Below are 20,584 nucleotides of genomic sequence, written 5' to 3'. Positions count from 1 at the left end.
TCGATCGTCAATTTTTAACCATAGAGAAATGGTGCCAAATTAAAAAATGCACATTCGCATTCGCGAATACTTAAAAATTTACATTCGTTAAATTGCTACTTTCTATACACGAAGATAGTCCTCCTTACCTCTACTCTCCATAATGTAGTCGATCGGAATTCATTCCGTACATCTTTACGTTAAATTTCTGATGACGAGAGATAGAGCCAAATCAATATCGAAAATTCGATTAGTTGACTAAGAACGTCAGTCAATTCAACGGCTTTTACATCAATGCACTAAATCATTACACAACGCTGCTGAAGTGTCAAAAACACGAAACCGAAATAGCAGAGGTGATATCGTGTTACTCGAGGTAAATGTTTATGCATAAACATGTTCTTAAGTACAGGCATGTAAAACGAGCGCCAGTCTAAAAGCCGAACATTGTTCGGAGGCTCGGAGGGTCTGCTGAAAAAATATGTGCTGGTATAAATTAGGGATAACAGGGAAGTCAACTTAGTATGCCGTTGCAAAACCAATCGATATGATACCACTTTCACAATCCCCTTTCCTCACCGCTGATAAAAATAATTGTCTACGGATAAGGATGAATAAAATAAAATTCCGCACCCTGCTTTGATGAAAAATTTCTATTTTTCACCAACCAGTGAATTTATCGAATTTTTGCAAAGATTGAAGTGTAATTTATTTCACCCGTTTTAACTTTTTTCAGGAAAAATGTTTACTGTCAGGATTGAAAAAACCGCGCAGTAATTTCAGATGTTTTATAACGCCGAGTGCGATTGCCGAAAATCAAGTAAGAGGTGCTGCAAAGAGTGCGACAAAGTTAAACAAGAATCCTGTCGGCCTTTTGAGATTGATTCAGCCGCGGAACTTACAAATTACGAGTGGAAAAAGTTCGGGCCAACAATCCGGATTGGCAAGAATTCTTCAGAAACAGGAAATTGCAGGGGCCGATGAAGAGACCGAAATACGCCGGCAGATCGTCCTGCCAATTCAGCTTCGCAGGAAACTTGGATCAGATTCAAAACCACCTCGTTACGCGGTAATCCCGACCAATGAGGGACTCGAATTAATCAATGAATCCGCCGAGCTTCACGCTGATCAGGTTCGAATTGGGGACTCTGATGAACGAACCCTTCGAATTTACGAAATTTCAGCATCGCGTTCATTCAAAATTATCCGAATTTGGGTTCTCTCCGCAGAACCGTGCAGCATCTTCTCTTTCCCATAAGATTTTACAAAATACTTTTTTTTTTAGCTTTTTTACGAGTATATAATATAGAAGCGTTAGCAATTTTTTCACTCAAATACTGGGTTTGATTTTTTCGAAATGGGCTCGTTATAAAATAAATACTAACTTATTAGATTTCGAACATTTGGCGAAACGTTCAACTGAATTTCGATGGAATTCATCGCATCCAGAAAAACTTACTAGCGTTTCAAGCTGCCTAGGTGGAACGTAGAGCCCGTTTAGACTTTATCGAAAAAGTTTACGCGTATACGTATAGGCATGAGGATGTGTTTGTCTAAACACGCTTGCGAGAAGCTGTACAGCTATAAGGTATAACAGAAGTTTAACCACAGCAGTAAAATCTACGGGACAAATTTACGGCAAATTTACCCGCACGCGAAGCCGCGGTAGATTTCAAACTTTCAACGTTCGTTTATTTATCGCGTTTAACCCGTGTTTGTGGTGAAAAGTTGAGCGGATTGTTTTCATTCACTCAAAAACATGCGTGTTTTTCTCCCTTCAAATAATTTCAATAATAAATACGTCCCTGGTGAAATTTTTGACCACGGATTACGCGAATTACGACTAATAGTTGACAATACAAAAAAAATAAATAAAATTTAAATTCGCTCCGAAGTAGCGTATTATTAATGGTTTTGACGAACGTGAGCAGTGATTTTCAATTAACAAAGTTTACCAAGTACCAATTTTAGTCATCGATTGAGGGGTAAGTCGTGGAGATATAAGTGGGGGGGTAAAGGTTGGACGGTCTAAAATCATACCTATTTTTAGGAGTTTTTTCTTTAAAGAAAATAACAACACTTAGAGCAATTTGAGTTTGAGAGCTTTATTATTTATAGTTTCAAGAACATTTTAGAGCTTTTTGATTGAAATTAATAACAAAATGGAGGCATGGCGCATATAAGTAGCGAACGACCACGTTTTCAATCCGGTGGCGCAAATTTTTCGGTCAATTTTTAACCGATCGACTTGAAACTTTGACACAATCTTTAAAACTTGCTTATCGATTCGAGCTCGTGGCTGGATTTTTGAATTTCAATCGCAAAATTTTTTTATACATACTTTTATAACGATTTTCTGGTCAAAATGTTACGGGATAGAGGGGGGTTGATTCGACGAGCGGTTATCGAACCACCTCTATACCCACCCAAGATGTTATTTAGGTAATTCAGGTCCGGTCTCGTAGTTGTCCTCGATCCGGAAATGATGGAAGGAGTGATAATGAGATGGAGAAGGTATACCTTTTGTCTGACAAAGGCTTCATTATAAATGAGAAATGTGTAATTGCGTAACCGAGCGAAGTCGATTAGGAATTCGTGAAATGATTATGTAGACTGGAACTGAGGTTGAACTTGCAAGTTGAAGTTGAAGTCGATTATACGAACTTTGGGATAGAAGTTGATTTGACGAAGGTTGGAAATAAAGTAGACTTGATAGAGGATGGAATAGAATTGTCTTTGATAGACGATTGGATACAAGTGTCTTGGGGCAAAGAGTACGCGTCGACCAAAAGTGCGAGAATTCAGAACAGTGGAGAATATAATTAGCAGAGTAACGGTGATAGCGAATGGCGTGGGGCTGGATAGAAATAGGACAAGATGGAAACTATAACGTTATCATGAGGAATGTGGAAGAGTTAGCAGGTAGAGACAAGAAGTGGTCGAAGAAGATGGGAAATACGTGTGGCGGAACGCTGGACGTGATAGAAAAATTAAATATTTTGTTCATAACCGTATGTATTTGGAAATTTTTTTTTTTAACATTTGGTCTACGAGTTAGAATCCAAAAAAATGCTGCTGACTTGAAAGAAAAATCCATGTGTTACAAGTTGGACAGTGATGTCAGAAGATGCACCATGCCACCATTTTGTTACTAATTTCAATGATTAAATTCTAGAATATTCTTGAAACTATAAATGATAAAACCCCCGATCTCAAATAGCACCCAGTGTGTTCCTTTCCTTGAAAAAAAAAACTTCTAAACATAGGCATGATTTTAGTCCGCCCAAGCTGTACCCCCAGATCCCCCTTAAATTCAAATTAACGAATAGGTGAATTTCATTTGTTCTTGGGTATCCCTGAAATCTCGTTTGCGGGTGATTAGGATCCCATCATCGAAACCTTCAGCTAACGATTATCCTTCCGTCCAGCAGATTCCGGAGCGCAAGATCCTGCGGTTCCAATGTAATTACTGCCAGGAGCGATTGGCGACGCGACTGTCTTTGTCCACCCACGTCAAGTACCATTGCGGCACCTACTGCACCACCTGTTTCTGGATCCTGAAACCGGAGGAAACGATGACGCAGCACTTCCAGACAGCACATCAGGTCCCAATTCCCGTCCCAAATCCGTCTATCTCTGTTTCTCGCCGGTGAATTTTCCCCAACCTTCAACGCAGTTCCCAGCACATGTGGAATATCCTAACTTTAAGGATGCTTTGTTCAGAGTGTTATACGTGTTAATTATCTCGTACGATATTCCGGGCTTACTCTCAGAATAATTATCCATGAACCCTGGGTGTAACGTTGCCAACGTAACTACTCATACGTGCAGAAATTAAACACACAGCCCAGGGCCGGTCTTGTTCACAACGCGTGCTGATGCCACTCATCCGCGTATCATGTGAAGTACCATTGAATACCTTTGAAGTCAACTTAACAATCCCACTTGGAACACTCTGTATATATAAGTTTAACCTTCGGCGATTAGTTCAAAATCACCGTTTCATTATTCCTAGTCGTTGTATATCCTTTACGCCGAATCGAGTAGAATATATATGCATGTATAAAAAATTGATCAGAGTGCGGTAAACAGATCGTGATAATAATTTGGTAACTATTTGACTTTCCGCATCGTAAACTCGGCACGTGAATTAACCTTTAAGAGTTTAAATGTTAGTTTGTAAGTAAGTAATGTGTAAAGTGCTTGCAGAATTTTTAAATATTACTTCAACGAACTTAGACTTGTATGATTTTTTTCGACAACCTGTCATTCGGTTAACGATGCTTGTACACACTAGTGATGTAACGAATAATCCCATATTTTTTGACATTCGCGAAATCCGTGCGAATGCGGCTGTCACAAATACTTTATATTTTGCGTATACAATTTGTGAAAATAATATTAAATGAGACAAAAAAAAAAAATAGTTTGTTGATGAGAATTTGTTATTAAAGTTTGTCTTTACGTTTGAATTACACTCTTACCTCAAAATTAATTTGTTTCCATTATCAATTTGTCGTTAAATGATCGAACATACAATCGACTCAGTTCGGATCAGCTTGGCAATTTCCGGAATAAGATGCAAGTGGCGCTAATTTGTGCGTGCAGCTTGTATGTTGTACCTGTTACTCAACCAATCGTCGACTTTTAGCCGTAGAGAAATGGCGCCAGATTTAAAAATGTATACTCGCATCCGCATTCGCATTCGCGAATACTGACAAACTTATATTCGTTACAATGCTAGTACACAGGTGCCGTTCGAGAAATACTTAAGGTAATTACAATTAAGAATTGATACTGCGTCGCTAATCTCCTTCCTGCTGTACACTCTGACAAAGTGTAAGCGATGCACTTTGTACGCAACGTGTACAAATAATCACTCTAATGTGTAACGTACCATGCCGAAATTACACGGCGTAATAATTTATTATACGCTCTACAGAGAGTTGACATTTCTGACCTGTCACGGCACCTCGTTTTGTACATCATCGGAGGTTCAGCGCAGAGATGAAGAACTGGAAATAGCGAACGTTATGAGAAGTGCGTGAGAATATAGAAAATCAAGAAGACGAAATCAAGTCATGGATCGCGGACCATCCGAGACACGTAATCAAAACATTTATCAGGCCTGTGAACATATTTAACAAACAACAAAAGTGAGCCTGAAATTCAAACGGAGAGTCCTTCGTCCTTTGTGAATCGATTCGTGAGTTCCGGAGCCACGGTTCCGAGGATTCTCTTCACGTTTTCGGCGCAACCAGTAAACGTGACTTCTTGTCCTCTGACCGAGAGATCCTTCGCGAGGAGTTTGATGTTCTGCAACGAAAGGATGCTTGTGGTAATTGAGTCGGGAAAGGTCCACCGTCCACCATTCTTGTCATGTCTTGTCATAGTGAAAATTAGATACGAAATCAATCACACTGACCTTTGCAACCGTCGTATCGATCCTCTTCACGTTTTTACAATTGAATATTACGTCCGAGCTATTTTTCTCCGACAGCTTCATAATACCGTTCCGCAGATGCTCAGCCGCGGGGAAGGACACTGTCTCCTCGGGCATCACCTGGATGAACGTCTTTTCCTCGATCTGAAGATTCACGTGAATCAAACGATTTATCATTATTGACAATTTATTAAGATACAGTGGAATTGAGTGTAACCCTTCATCGTTTGAATAAAAAATCAGGAATAGGATAAAAATAACGTTTAACGTTTTTTTTTTTTTTTTTTTTTTAGTCGTGTTATTTGCTCCTATGATGGTGGACGAAAGTGAAACAATATTCCCGTTGCAGTGTAATAGAAATGAACATGAGAAAATTCAAATAACACGATCTGAGGATGTCAGCAGCTTGAGAAATGGTTTGATAGCTAGAAAGTCAAAAATAATTAAACTCTGGTCGAGGAATCGTGTTACATTTGTAACTCCAAAAATTGAATGGCACATTTCCAGTTGAAAAATCATTTACCCAATTGGTTGTTTTAACTGAGAATTTCAGCCATTAGATTTTCTCATACCTGTTCGACCCTCATCTCAACCTCCGGTCTAGCCGAGTAATAGAACAATGGTACGAGATTGAGAACGATGCCTATGACGATGCCGAGTTCGAGGCCTAGGAAGACGCATGCGACGAGGGTTGCGATGAGGATTGCGAAGTCCACCTCTGAAGCAAACGAATGTCGACGTAAACGACAAATGAACCGGAACTCCGGACCCATCCAGGGCGAGAAAATGGGGGATATGGTAAAGGATATTTTGATGAAGTAGTAAAAATCCATCCTAAGACGAGGTTTGAGAGAAAGAATTTTGACCGAAGGTATAACAGCGGTACTCACTCTTAGCTTGCCACAGTAAGGCGTAGGTTGGGAAGTCCACCAGGTAGTACATGGCGCAGAGGATGACACCGGACAACGTTGCTCGAGGGATGAATCTGAAGGTGCCGGTAAGAAGACCGACTGCCAGGAGCACCAGGATGCCTAAGCGAAAGTAATTTCGTTATATTACGAAGGACTGAACAATGCTGGAAGTGGAAACGAATTTTACACCAGACTTAGTTTAGAAGGTATGCCAAAATTGACTTTCGGCGGAAATTGCTTTCCGGACTGGAGTACATCCAGTTGGACGGTGCAAGGAAGTCGGTGAAGATTAAAAACTCACCCGTGAAAAGCCCTCCCAGTGGCGTTCTCACTCCTGAGGCGTAATTGACGGCAGTTCTTGTAAAGGACCCAGTGACCGGCATCGACCGAACGAAAGATCCGCATATGTTGCACAACCCCAAGGCCAGCATTTCCTGGGTCGCGTCGAGGGACTTTCCCATGGCTGAAGAGAGACGAAGAAGAACCAACGTTGATGAAAATTACCTAGGTAGCATTTCTGACGATGAATAATCGAGTTAATCAATGAGCTCACAGAAAGCCTTGGCAATGGCGATGTGCTCGATGGTGGATATGATCGGCATGGTTACCACCGTCGTACCCATCCCTGTCACCATGTCGACGAAGGTCAGCGTCTCGTTTCCAAACTCCGTTGAGAAGGGCGGCCAGGAAAGGGGTGGCAATCCTTGGCCCATACTCCCTGTGGAAGATGCCGACAGGGTGAAATTGATCTCGGGGATTCGAAGAGAGCGAGTCATCACTCACCTGTCAGCCGAAAGGGCTCCATGTCGTAGACGTAAAAAGCGTAAGCCAGCCCAGTGCCGAAAACAACGACAATCGCGTTTCGCCCCAGACCAATCATCCACATGACTTTTTGCCACGCAGTCCCGTTCCTTCGTCCCGGAAGATTCTGATTGCGATTTACGAGATGTCATTACTGCGTTGCCCTCGGTTTCGGGGTGCGTTTCATACCCGGCCAGAAATTGGCAAACGTAATATTAGACGGACGCTGCGCACCCTCGGGTACTATCGTATTAATCGTGCGGAATTAGAGGTACCTTAAGGCCGACCAGAACTCCGACGGTTCCGAACCCCAGGAGTGTGTCCCACCAGCCTATCTGGTCCAGATTTGTAAACACCGAGACGACGGAGTCGATGAACGAAGAACTCGGCCCGGGAATCCCCAAAATCGGCTTGAACTGAGACGAGGCAATTGTCACCGCCGCTCCGGAGGTGAAGCCAGTAATTACCGGGAGTGAAATGAAGTCCAGGAGAAATCCTTGGGAGAGAAATAATTACATCGGTATATCGATTGTCATTTCGTCAGAATTGATGCAAGTGCAAGTAGGACTACGTAAAGACTTCTTGCTTCTCTCCAAATTTCATGGTTCTAGGTCAACGAAAAGTATCCTATAGGTTTTGACGAATGAGTTTGCAAGTATAAAAACATGTGGCCTAAATGGTCGTATCTTTTTATTGCGATGACTTGGAAGCTTGAATTTTTTACACCTCCACGGGGCCGTAAATCTTAGCATTTGGTATTAATTTAAAATTGATACACCTACGCGTTCCTGAAAAAGGAGTCTTGACAAACGGACAAACGGACAACGACGTGATCCTGCAAGGATTCCATTTCAACCTTTTGAGGTACGGAAGCCTAAAAAGGACCTTTGATCTTTGCCTAATTGCAGGAACAACCCGACATCGATCAATACCCATACATCTCCACTGATAAAAAGAGCCGATGAATTTTAAAGCTTACGAGAATGTTTTTCCCGAACCGATATCGCCAAGCTGGTACCTCGGAGGAAAGGTGGAAGGTTGCGGCGAGGGAATCGACGGTATTTACGGCATCCAAAAAATGGTACAAGACACATCGACCGAATAGATAGAAGAGGCGAGAGGGGAAGTGATTTGTGGAAACGGGAAAGACGGATTCACTGTAAATATTTTCCACTTTTCTTCTGCTTCAGAACCTGAAGGTAATTCTCTAGAGGATATTTTCATGAAACTCGAGTCAACTATCTCGCAGGGAGCGTTTCAGGTTTTGTCTGGCAAAGGATAACTCTGGACGAAGGAATTTCCGCGGAATTCTCGAGGCGTTAATCACTCATCGTCAGTGTGGGTATTTTAAACGAACTTCCGTACTCGACTTTGGTATTTGAAGAACTTGAATAGGTTCGTTAGGGTACAACTTTACGTGCCTTGGCGGAATTATTGATTCTACTGAACAATACAATTGCCAATACATATATTGGTGCACAGGCGTGACGACTTTATGGACGTTTTGTCGATCCCTCGGGAATTTTTTGTGCCTTGGTAGTAAATGTCGAACCTTTGCATCGTCGACTACATATTCTTTAACGTTTGAATGGTCTTAATCGAGAAAATGGATATCGAATATTAGTGATGAAGGAGAATTTCGAAACGGCAGTTCGGAAACAGACTGGTTGACTTCCTCGCTCTGTATTAGTCTTGAAATTTACGAAGTGAACGAGCTAAAAACATTGATCGAGGTCACGTAAATTTTTTAACCATACTCAGCTGTCGTCCATAAAAACTGGGGCTACTTATCTATCATTCAAAAGGGAAGATCAGTTCTCCGGAATCACTCGAGGGAAAAAAAAACACGTTTGTCTTACGCTTCGTTCGTTTTTCGACGTTTCGCTTCTGCTATTTCATTTTCGATCAATCATATTACCAGCCTTCACTTGCCACGCTCCTGTAAAATCACGTGCTTGTCAGACTGGCTTGCTTCACACCCCGGTGACAAAAATTGTTATAAAAAAAAATCATCTTTTTCACAATACATCGACTGTTTACTTCCAAGAATCATGCAGTTCGTATGGTGAAAAATTCAATTTATGTATACTAAAAAAAAAAAAAAATGTAACAGAAGTAAGAAAAAAAAATGGCTATTTTCACACAAAAATTCTTTTTTTTTTTTTTTAATATTAATCTTAACTTCATTTAATTATCGACAAAAAAGTCTACACCCCAGGTGGCAAGTAAGGGTAAAATTTTTATTTATTTATACGTTCATCTTTTTGCTATTTACCTCAGAAAAGTAAAGAATCGTGAATTATTTCCAAATGACAGTGAGGTTAAGGGGAAAAAAAAAGTGATGTATTTTATGATAAAGAGGACCGAATACGAGTCGAGGGCTGTGCAAGTGATAAAATTACACGTCATGAGTTTTACTAGATGTTTGCTTTCAATTTTCTCCAACATTTGTTTTTCGGTCCGCAATTATTGTCCGCTGTGGCAAGTTTTCACTCCTGTTTCTCGCTCTGCAGCGCAGCAAAGAGAATCGAGGAAATTTGTCTAATTGTAAGCTCGCAGACGAAGTTTGGATTGATTGATAAATGTGTTCCTGATTTTAGCCGAAGACACAGAACCGAAATTCTGTCCTTGGGTGGTTGACCGCGATCTCGTTAAACTTCCGTCCTTGTTTAGTCACGGACACCAAAACCTCACCTGTCTTGATTTGGGTACACGCTGCAGATGTTCAATAATCGAATGGGAATTAATTGGACCGCGTTCGACGAATCCTCGGAATCGTTCGTAATTGGCTTATAGCATCTCGTAATGGGGGCCGTAATACAGAAATAACTGTGTTGGCGTGGTGTAATTTGATTTTGCGGTATACATATAATATAATTGAGTGATTCGGTAAAGCTGTATTAAATTTCGTCGAAAGTCGATATTCGAGCTTTGCCTATTTCCACAACGCAAAAAACCAATCGTCAACGATTTCGCGTTGCGCGCTTTTTTTCCCGCGTCTGGTGTGAGAATGATTTGTGCCGAATTTCGAATATCGTGTCAGTCCCGTTTCACTGTTCGTTTAGAAACCATTTGCTTACCCAAGTGAAAGATACCGAGGACGGTGATGATGCAGCCCTTTAGAAAGCAGATCAGAACCGCCATGTCAGCTCCGTAATTCGCGACCATCGACTGGACCATGAGGGCCATGATGGCGGTGGGTCCGATGGTGATGTTGGTGCAGGAACCGAAAAATATGTAGACGAACGAGGCCATGAACGCCGAGTAGAGGCCATACTGAAAGAGAAGCAGAGTCGTAAGGGTGTTACTTGACCTCGCGTGAGAAACGTTGCGGAAAAAAATCCGCTCTCAATGATAATACCTCGGGATTCAGACCGGCCACTATTCCGTACGCTATGCCTTGAGGGATTGCGGTCAGTCCGACTGTGATTCCGGCCAGCATATCCTGCAGGATCCATGTTGGCCTGTAACCTGGGGCCCAGGCGAGGATGGGCAGCCGCCGCTTACCGTATTTCGCTAATTGCGTCCATCCGAGCTTCACTGAAAGCGTCGAAGATGTTTGTGAGTTGGCTTCAGTCGCAGGGACATTGTTCCCTTGGAAAGCGGGTAAACAACGTGTTTCTGCTTTATCGAAGCGTTTTACCCTCTCCATACACTCGGGAAATCCCTACTTGGTTCGGTTGGGGAGGGGGAGGGTGAGAAAAATCAACTAACGCTCCCAAAGTGCTTCGAACTTGAGCGAAACACTGAGGGGTGTGTTTTACCGAAGTGCCTTGGAACCTTTGCTCTTGAGTCCAATACTCGTACGTCTCTATTCACCACCTGGCATATGTTTCGTCGAAATAAAGCCACAAGTTTGGTACCGTCGTCTGATGGATCGGACCTTATATCCGTGCACCCTTGTCAAAAGTTGAGGATGAACAAGTGTTTACGTGTGGCACGAACCTTCCGAGACGGAGATTCTTTACATCCTCTTCTGGACTTTCTCACTTTGGACCGAATCGCGACATCTCTACATTTTTTAGTTTCAGTTTAGAGTGGCAATAAAGTCTCGATGTTACCGGCACGAGGGTGCAATATATATATATAATGTCGCGGGGTTAAAAGTTCGGACAATCTTACTACCTGAAGGTTCGCCGGTATAAAAGAAGAACCATCACGGAGTGACCCGGCTTTTTTAAAACTTTTATTGTTATCTACGTTTCCCAGAGTTCCTTTATAATTTAATATTTCAAAGGCGACACGCTCGAACGAAGGATGTATAAACCTCGGGGGACAGACTGACAAAAAAATTCATCCAGCGTCTGCATTTCATTCTCGTTCCAGCCATTTATAAGTAATCGTTTCCATCCTTCTAATGCTCTTCAAATAAACTTACACCCCTCGAATACACTAGTAAATATTTCGATCGATCGATTTCCTCCATATCATCGATTGACTGTACAGTACAACTTAATTTTGAGTAAACGGTTCATCGTTTGTAATAGGAGTTCAATTGTTCGTAATATTCACAGTAACTCGATCAGGTGAATGAATTCGGTTAATTGTTGATAATCGGTGTAATTTATCAATCAATGGTAATTCCTAAATAAAGTTCTACTGCTTATAGTCGCGATGATTTTCAATTTTACCGCAGTGTGCACGGATTGGTGATCAAAAATGACCGGCTCTATTGTCAGCAAGTATGGGCTGTGTGAAGAAAAAAGTGTAGCACACTCTTGTTTGGACTGTAATTGAGCAATAAAAACAAAACCAGTATACTCACTTTCGCTGAATGTCCGGTTTGTTCTTCGACCGAAGTTGATACGCTCTTTGGGACGTAGTGACAACGGAGTTTCTGACCGGGTATCTAAGTCTATCTAAATCTTGTGACGTGTTGCGTGATGGATGTGCGTTGCAATTAACGCGGAACCATGTAATAACCAATTGCGTAACCGTATCTGAGTCGCACCATCATTAACGCATCACTGCCGGAATCCCAATGCTGATAGTTAAGCCATCAGGAGGGTTGATCGTCGAGAACTTCACAGTATCAGTTTCTCTCCCAAACAAGTCGAACCAGATGACGTAAAGTGAATAACGATAACTCAATACAGCAATTACAGCTTTCGGTATCGACGAGGCGATCGAAAGAAATAATGTAGCCTTAATGCTTATCAGGGTGGCTTATCTCGTACAAAGAACAGCTTTTTCAAACGAACACTTATCAATACGTGTCTGTACGTCCAAAGGTTACGAAGATTGGAGCGATAATTCGCTAACGCTCACTACTGGAAATCAGTCAAAGTAGCTCAATTTCACACATTCATCAACTTGAAGAGGCAATCATCCGGTTGCTTGATCGTCGAGGAATCGCTTGTAGACAAAGGATACGTCGTCCTTGACCCTGTGCAGACATTCCTTATCCATCGTTCGACCCGGTGTCAAGAATGGCGAGAATCCCGACCCTGGCATTGAAACTTTTAATCAGTTACCACCAAAGTCGAGGGAACTTCTGAAGGCGCAATTCAATTTCAATACCAACTCTCAATCCTCGAATTTAACACTCAAAGTTGCGTGCCAGAGTTGCGGAATCAACCGATCTGGAATCTGTTTAGAATTTCAATTTATCTATGGGATCCATTACCTGGACTTTATTTTCATTTGGTTGGAAAAATCCATACAACTCAAAATGGAATTCGTCGTTACACGTACAGTGCCTAAAGAGTGAGACGGACCGTGAAACGTTGCTCTCTTAAAATCACAGCGTTCCGTTCTCCAGTTATTTCACCTGAACATAATTTTGCTGCTGTGCATGGTGGAACTTGCGGTCTAGGATAAATCCTTTGTGGAGTAGCGTTGGCGGTTAACGCAAAGCCGGAACGATAACGGATGCTGCAGCATCGGTTACCGATAAAATTTTAGTATTTAGGTGCGCTGCCTGCCTGCCTGCCGGCTGTTTGTGTTCCGAGCACTAGACGCACTGTGAGGTATACAAGGCAACCGCGTTTATATTACATGGCTTAATCGCACCCTTGACTCCGTAACCGCCAGCCTCCGCTTTGCTCGGAAACGCCGAATGCCAAGAACAACTAGGGTAAAGATCTTCCCAACTTCGGGAGGATGGAAATGGGACCTAGTTAACGTTATTAGAAACAAGCATGGGACGAAGAGACCGCCAAGGATAGAGGTGTATGCTTTACGTCGGTACCCATAGGTATGTACAACGAAAATGGTCGTAATGGTGTGATATTGAAATAGCAAACAGTGAAGGGAATATTTTTTTATTATGGTGTGATCGAATTTTTTTCGCATCACCCTCGGAACCAACTGCAAATAATTCGAAAACAATTAGTGATCAAAGTTTGTTATGGAAATAACACGGGAAGAACTTTTTTTTTCAATATATATTTCACTGTAAAAGTAATAATAGCGTTCGAAAAAATCTGTAACTGCGAGGTTTTAGTAGGCATCGGCGCTACTGTCCGAAAAAAAATTCACACCGTTAGTAGCACTGATACCGACTAAAACCTCGCAGTTACAGATTTTTTCGAACACTATTACTCTCACAATAAAATATATACCGAGAAAGAAATGTTTTCCCATTTTATTTCCATAAGAAACCTCGATCACAAAGCGGGCTGTCTTAGAGTTGAGGTAAGAATATGAAAAACTTTGTTATCAAGTGTTTTTTGATTGTTTGAAGTTGATTTTGAGGATGGGGCCGAAAAAATATATCAACAACCTGAATAAGGGCCACCTTAATCTTTCTATTGAGGACGTTTTTGGGACTAGAATGTGGCGGTGAAGGAGTACCTATAGAAAAAATCCTAACCCACTTGTGCGGTATCGAAAACGATTCGATGGAAAAAAATAACAAAGAAAATGTATAGAAGAAACAATTTAATCAAGTTCCACGGTCACGCGATTTTTCCAGCTCAGCAGCTGTCTGGTATTTGTTCGATGTTCAACGAGCACAGAAAGAGGGTATTATAATTTGTAATAATCCACCATTCAGCGCCCCGTAATCCCGGCCATGCGATTAAGGATTCACAGAAAATTCTGAAGCTCTGACAAATTTATCGCGAAAAAGGTTATCCATTTGAATGAACATCGGATTTTTAACTGCTACCCTTTAATCCTTTCAATTACACTGACAAGGTGCATTACATGATTATCTCGAATATTCCCGGCTCACACTCGGATTCGTTCACTTACCGCTGAATAATCTCCCCGCATTGTGCGTGAGCGGAAGTAACGTGACGCAATATAGCAACACGGTTATACTGGTATAAGGTAAGTGTACCATTTATTGAACTTTTTTGGGTGTATCAGTTTAATCCTTAGTTCTAAAATTACCAATAATTAAATTTGTAGTGTCCAAGCCTCTAGTAATTGGTTGTAGTCGTCAAGAAATTCACAATTTTTGCCAACGATTAATAATTTTGGAAAATAAAAGGGTCGATCGTTGGGTCTAAACGTGTCGATAACTGGTACACGTATCTTACTGTACTACACGACAAGCACACTACGTTAATCGAATATGTTAAAGCAATCGATGTTGTCGCAAACCTGTTGCTTTCTATGATACGATGCTTCTGAATTGGTCTTACGAAATATAGAATGAACCAACCTACGGTGTCATTAAACGATTCATGGACTTGGTGGTAAGGCGATTTTCGGAACTTTGTCCACCGTTCGCTGATCTCGTAAAATGTGTCAGTGAGCTGTTGCAGTTATACCTACAATCAGCAATTGCTCATGGTGTATGTTTGCACTTTACGATCGCATCGTTTGAACTCCCTTGTACACCTATGTGAAAAAGAAATTTCCTAACGCGTGCCGATCGTGCTGAAAAAGTTATTAAAGACGAACGTGAGATGGAAGAACGAAATTTAGACACGAACGAGGAGTCGTTGGACTTTTGAAAGGAACTTTCATCGCCACCGATGTGCTTTTCCGACTACCTGATTTATATTACAGTTTGCAACCGGTTGGATATAATCTGAACGTGCATAATGAATGAGGATACTTTATCAAGTTCTAATGAAATCTCGAAGGAAAAAGCTGCAGCTCTCGGGAGTAAATTTTAACTCCGCAATTTCGTAGCTAATGCGGAAGCATGCATCTGTTGCACAGTATGAGGAAAGTTTTGAGCCAGCTTTTTTCGTTGGGGAGCTTTTAGCGAGTTCTCGCACTATAGCTGGTGGACAGCATCCCCTCGTTGGGACCGTTAAGTAAGTTCGATCGCTGAGTAGCCGGACAGGCGAAGGACATTACCGATGCCAAATAATCCGGTGTCCAATCACTCTACAGGCTGCCCCTGAACGTTCAGAAACTCGGGGCGAAACATAACTGCCAAGCTTAACGCGAGACGCGGACAGAGCAGCTTGTCTGCTCGGATTACAATGAGAGTTTGGTTCAACCATTTTCAACGTTCCTGCAGATGGAATGACAAGCGTCTGCACGCGAAGGACTGCAGTCGAATATTTGGAGCTTTTCCAAGTGTTCATTTTCGAGGAATGCTGCGACTACCTGCCTGAACGATATTGGAATGACATTCCAAGTTTTTCAGAACAAAACGTTTTACGCAGCTCCTGTCTTTCGTGAGTTATATTTACACGTTAGGACTTTGAAACATCAGCCGACTGATGTTCCCGATCCCCGTGAATTGGTTTGTCGTTAAATCCGCGGGTTTAATCACTCATCCATTTCATGTAGATCTGGTTTCAAGATTACAACGATTTCAAGAGATTTCAAAACATTACCAAGGGACTTCATGGAATTACAAAAGATTTAATCAATGAAAATTTTAGGGATTTCAAAAGATTTCAAAAGATTTCAAAGATTTCAAAATTCTTCGACAAATTTCCAAAGATTTCAAGAGATTTCAGATAATTTCAGAAGACTAGAAGATATCAGGGATTTCAAAAGATCTCAGGGATTTCAAAGGATCTCAAAAGATTACAAGAGACTTCATGGAATTACAAACCATTTTTTCATAAGAAAATTTCAGATATTTCAATGATTTCAAAAAATTTCAAAGACTTCAATAGATTTTACAAGATTTCCGGAAAAGTGTACACCATATATCACGTGTGTTTGACCCCTTGGTTAAACCTGTAAAAGAGCAGCACTCGTTATTTCTTTTCATGGATTCCGGAAAAAAACCGAGCGTTTCAACAGCCCGCGTAACCCGTAGGAAAAATTCTTTATGCTTGCAACTAAGCTGGAAACGTGATCGTAAAAATTGACGAGAGGTTGAACATCAATTAACCTTTACTGTCAATAAATTCGGCGAAAATTGACTGAACATCAAAAGACTGAGCTTAACTTAGCCTAGTGACTGCTTGTACACATTGCCGTTATTATATCACAAATTATTTCCGGCGGGTTTTGAGCGCCAAAGCATCAGCTCAAAGCCCAGAGGATGAGCAGAAATGTTATTCATATCGTCGCGTTACGATGTTCACGAACGGTAAAAAACTAATCAAACCTTACGGCGTGTTGTGACAGTTAACAAGGTACTTCATCCAAAAACAACTCGGCCAGCAGTGATCTGCAATCGCAAAATCGGAATATAACAAATTGCAGATCGGTGAAATTTACGACTTGGCCATGAAATATACTGCAACAGCTATCGGCCAACGACTGTCGGAGTATACAGGGAAAATCTCTTGAAACTTGAAAATCAACCGCGCCTGCGAAATTGGCGACATCTTCCCGCAGCGATATTTTTGTCCGCGATGCAGGCGTGCCAACCTACACGAAATGTGTACGTTTGAATTTTCAAAGAGCATAAGCATTAAATTCCGACCGTTCTTTGAAGAGTCAACTCTCCGACCCAATATCAAATGCTTCCCGAACCGTTCCGTGTCACTGTCTTAATTATTTGATATTCTAACCTCGAAAATTCGTATCAACCACATCGCCGCCAGAAAAAGTTTGACAGCTGAAAACTCGGGATGGCCAGCCTGCGCGCAGAACGGCGGATAAAACGCGCGCATGCGCAGATGATTTTCAAGTTTCAAAAGATTGTCCCGGTATAGTGCCCGACGTATCGTCGTGTGATATACGATTCGTTTTCGTTGCACGAACAGCAGGGAGATATCCTGCTGAAGCAATCGCGATGCATTTGACACTCGCATTCAAGAAGCACAGCATGGAACTTATTGCGCTTAAATGCGTATCCATTTCTCGGCAGATCGCGTTCTTCCTTAGCATGAACAGAGCTGCTTTTCTATCGTCTTCTTTTCTCGGCTGGATTATAATTTCTCCAGTTCTCTAGAGCTCTAAATAAGGGAGTGGATTCGGGTGATCGCTTTACGGTTACATGACGGCATGTGCGGCCCTCCAAGGATGAACGATATTGCACCGAGCCAGAATGCACGTTGCAGGTGGAAAACTACTCGGCATTTTTCTTCAAGAGCGTCCCGCGCGAACGTGCAGAGAATTTTTCTTCAGGTCAACGGCGGCTGAAGAAGTTTAAGACGACGGAAAATTGAAGGTGGACTTTCCCACGACTGGTGATTCATTTTTCATCTCCTTCTTTACGGTGTTGATGATGAAAGAGAGGGTCGAGACTTTTTGTAGGAGTCTATCGACGACTCTTGAACGGTCTAAATTCATACCTATTTTTAGGAGTTGTTTTTTTTTCAAAGATAACGGAAACACATGGAGCAATTTTAATTCAACGGATTTATTGTTTACAGTTTCGAGAACATTTTAGAATTTTTTCATCGAAATTAACAACAAAATGGTGGCATGGCGCATGTGAGTAGCGAACGACTCCGAACTCGAGGGCTTTTGAGGTGACACATCTCCTGACATCATCGAAAAACTTTCCAAAGTCAAAATACCTTTTCGGGTTCGAGCTCGTAGTCCGAATGTTGTAAAAAAAAAACTTTTTTTCATATATATACATCGATTATGCACTTACGTGCCACTACTCCAAATGCAGGAAATGATGGAAAAAGAAAGGGATCGGTTTTAAGGGAAGTAAACGATATAAATGGTACGGTTGGTTTATTATTGTTGACTCGGTAATTGAATTATAACAGTGGTCAGTGCGAAGGAGTCGGCTTGGAAAAAGGATTTCGATTGGCATGGAGAGATGTAATTATAAGTGACTAGGTTGGAAGCGAAGAGTTAAGAGAAGGTAGAAAACTCGTTAGTTGCAGTTCAGAAATGTACCTGCTGACTCGGTGAAGATAAGAAGAGGATGCGGGGTGTAAAGTGATTATAAGATTGTGGGTAAAGTATATGAGGTCTGGAGGATGTAACGTTTGAACCGCAAAATTTTAGTAACAAAATCTTGGGATTGAAATTGAAAAATCTAGCCACGAGATCGAATCGATAGACAAATTTTTAACATTGTGTCTAAATTTCAAGTCGATCGAATAAAAATTGACCGAGGAATCTTCGCCACCGAATTGAAAACGTGGTCGTTCGCTACTCATATGCGCCATTCCGCCATTTTGTTATTAATTTCGGTAAAAAAAGTTCTAAAATGTTTTTCAGACTTTAAATGATAAAGCCCTCAAACTCAAATTATTCTAATTGTAAGTGTATTCATTTTCTTAAAAAAAAAAAAAAATAGGTAAGATTTTAGAACGTTCGCGCTTAATTCACACTTCAGAGGGATCTGACATTTTTTGTATCAGCTTTTTTCTTCGTTTTTCATTCTCCTTAAGGTCGTAATTCCCGCAAGCTTCGCGTGCGATACGGACGAATATTTTACCGCTGAGGACGATAACGAATGCACAAAGCGATGTTGAGCAAGAGTTAACCACCCGAATCCAGATATGGATTCATGGAATATCCGAGCAGGCTAAGTGTGCTCTATCCTGATTGAAACCGAGCTAAGTTGATCAATTATTCAAAGCCGTAACTAGCGATGCTTTACCTAAAGATTGCCGAGTGCCTCTTCGTATCGCAAAATCACAACGGATCTCAGGACTTTGCATTATACTCACAGGTAAGGTACAATTGCGAAGAAATTGTCACGATCCTAAATCACATTTAGGGGGAGGCTCAAGGCGTGCGCATAATCGAAATGAAAGTCAATTTGCGGATGCGGAGGTGCGTTTATTCGCGTCAAAATAAATTTATAAATATCCTCGAAATTGCGTCGTCGATGCAGATCTTAGAAAAATGTGTGCTTTTTTCAACAGCTTCTTTACAGATGTTTTAAATTTGTTCCAGATTTTTTTATCAATATAAATATGATATGGGTCTTATTATATTTATATCAAGTAGCTCTAACCTAAGCTACGCGTAATATCTCTAAAAAAGTGTGACAACTATCGCATCTTATTGAGAACGATTACTTCAGTTTTCTTGGATTTTTATACCCAGCAAGTTTTCGTAAGAGGCGTCGACGTGACGTTGAATTTTCGGAAAATTCGCGGCATATTTTTCAGTGTAAAATTTTCGAAAACTCATTCATTCCGTAAGCATGAAGGCAAGGGATGTATTCGACGTAAGAGGATTTGTGGAAAAATGACGATGAAAATCGAGGTACGAGGATAACGCGCTTTGCAGAAACGTCGAGCGTTTACGAATATTGAACCGATGCGAAATATCCAACCGCAAACTTTACATTTTACTGGAAAACAATGTTTGCTTCGAGGAACGCGAGTTTCGAATTCGCCCAGCGAGCAGCTTTAAGCATTGTTGTAACCGAGCGCTGGTTGAGCGCGTTTAGACAAAGAGCGATGTCGCTTTTCCACAAAGCATTGAACCGATCGCAACAATCCGAGAGGAAATCCGGATCTCTTGTCAGTCCTTCCAACAACTGGAATATCCATTTTGTCCACTTTAAGACGCTCCAAATCCCTTCTTAACATCGCGCTCCGGTCCGGAACAGACATTTTAGACGGCTGTGACAAGCGGATTATCAAGATCTTCGCGTTTCTGTATCACCGTAGGTTCAATTGTTCTCGGCTAAACGAGGGAGCTGATTTTAATCGGGGTGAAATGAGTTTTATCTCATTAGCATAAAATTGGAATGAGACCAATTACGAGTCGAGTCGATTGAGCAGGAATTCGGAGCGAAAGCCGGCATAATTCTCAGACTCCTGTGTGAGCATAAACTCACCGTTAAAGTTGACATTGAGATCGTGTGATTCGTTCGATTAAGCGACGGTAATTAACTTGAATATAATCGATGCATCGACTAATCGAGTCCGCTGAAATAAACGAACACGACTAGATTGAATCGGTGAAAGTTAATCGATTAATCGATTGTTTCGTATTCTTGTAAAACGATGCATATGAGACGAAAATTTCGTAAATTTCAATCTGTAGTCTTAAAAGTGGAAAAGTTTTTTAAATAATTTATAGTTTCATTTAAAATATTTTTCGATTTCAGGTAAAATTGTTCATTTATCTTTCACTTGTTGTATCAAATACGTACTTGAGTAAGCAAGACAATGACAATAATTGATACTTTTGATTACGCTCGATTAAT

General features: G+C 41.2%; 2 protein-coding genes across 2 annotated transcripts in view; one reads left to right on the top strand and one right to left on the bottom strand.

The window, feature by feature from the left end:
• Positions 1-4,208, top strand: part of LOC107217306 — a 7,904-nt gene extending 3,696 nt beyond the window's left edge. Inside the window, exons 2-3 of the mRNA XM_015655171.2 lie at positions 970-1,111; positions 3,411-4,208. Of these exons, the coding sequence (XP_015510657.2) occupies positions 970-1,111; positions 3,411-3,632 (364 nt within the window). The 3' untranslated portion in view covers positions 3,633-4,208. The remainder of the gene's footprint in view (positions 1-969; positions 1,112-3,410) is intronic.
• An 853-nt stretch (positions 4,209-5,061) lies between these two features.
• On the bottom strand, positions 5,062-12,253 carry LOC107226830 (sodium-independent sulfate anion transporter). The gene is made up of 11 exons (XM_015667804.2): positions 11,900-12,253; positions 10,496-10,674; positions 10,215-10,410; positions 7,410-7,630; positions 7,117-7,261; positions 6,887-7,051; positions 6,635-6,796; positions 6,313-6,453; positions 5,995-6,140; positions 5,405-5,566; positions 5,062-5,295 (listed from the first exon to the last, which is right to left on the bottom strand). Coding segments are annotated over exons 1-11 (1,665 nt in total). The 5' UTR covers positions 11,901-12,253; the 3' UTR covers positions 5,062-5,148.
• Positions 12,254-20,584: the final 8,331 nt, after the last annotated feature.

Source organism: Neodiprion lecontei, chromosome 4 (genome assembly GCF_021901455.1).
Source record: "Neodiprion lecontei isolate iyNeoLeco1 chromosome 4, iyNeoLeco1.1, whole genome shotgun sequence".
NCBI classification, from domain to species: Eukaryota; Metazoa; Arthropoda; class Insecta; order Hymenoptera; family Diprionidae; genus Neodiprion; species Neodiprion lecontei.
Note: the sequence above shows the minus strand (reverse complement) of the source record. Positions and strands in the feature narration are given on the sequence as shown.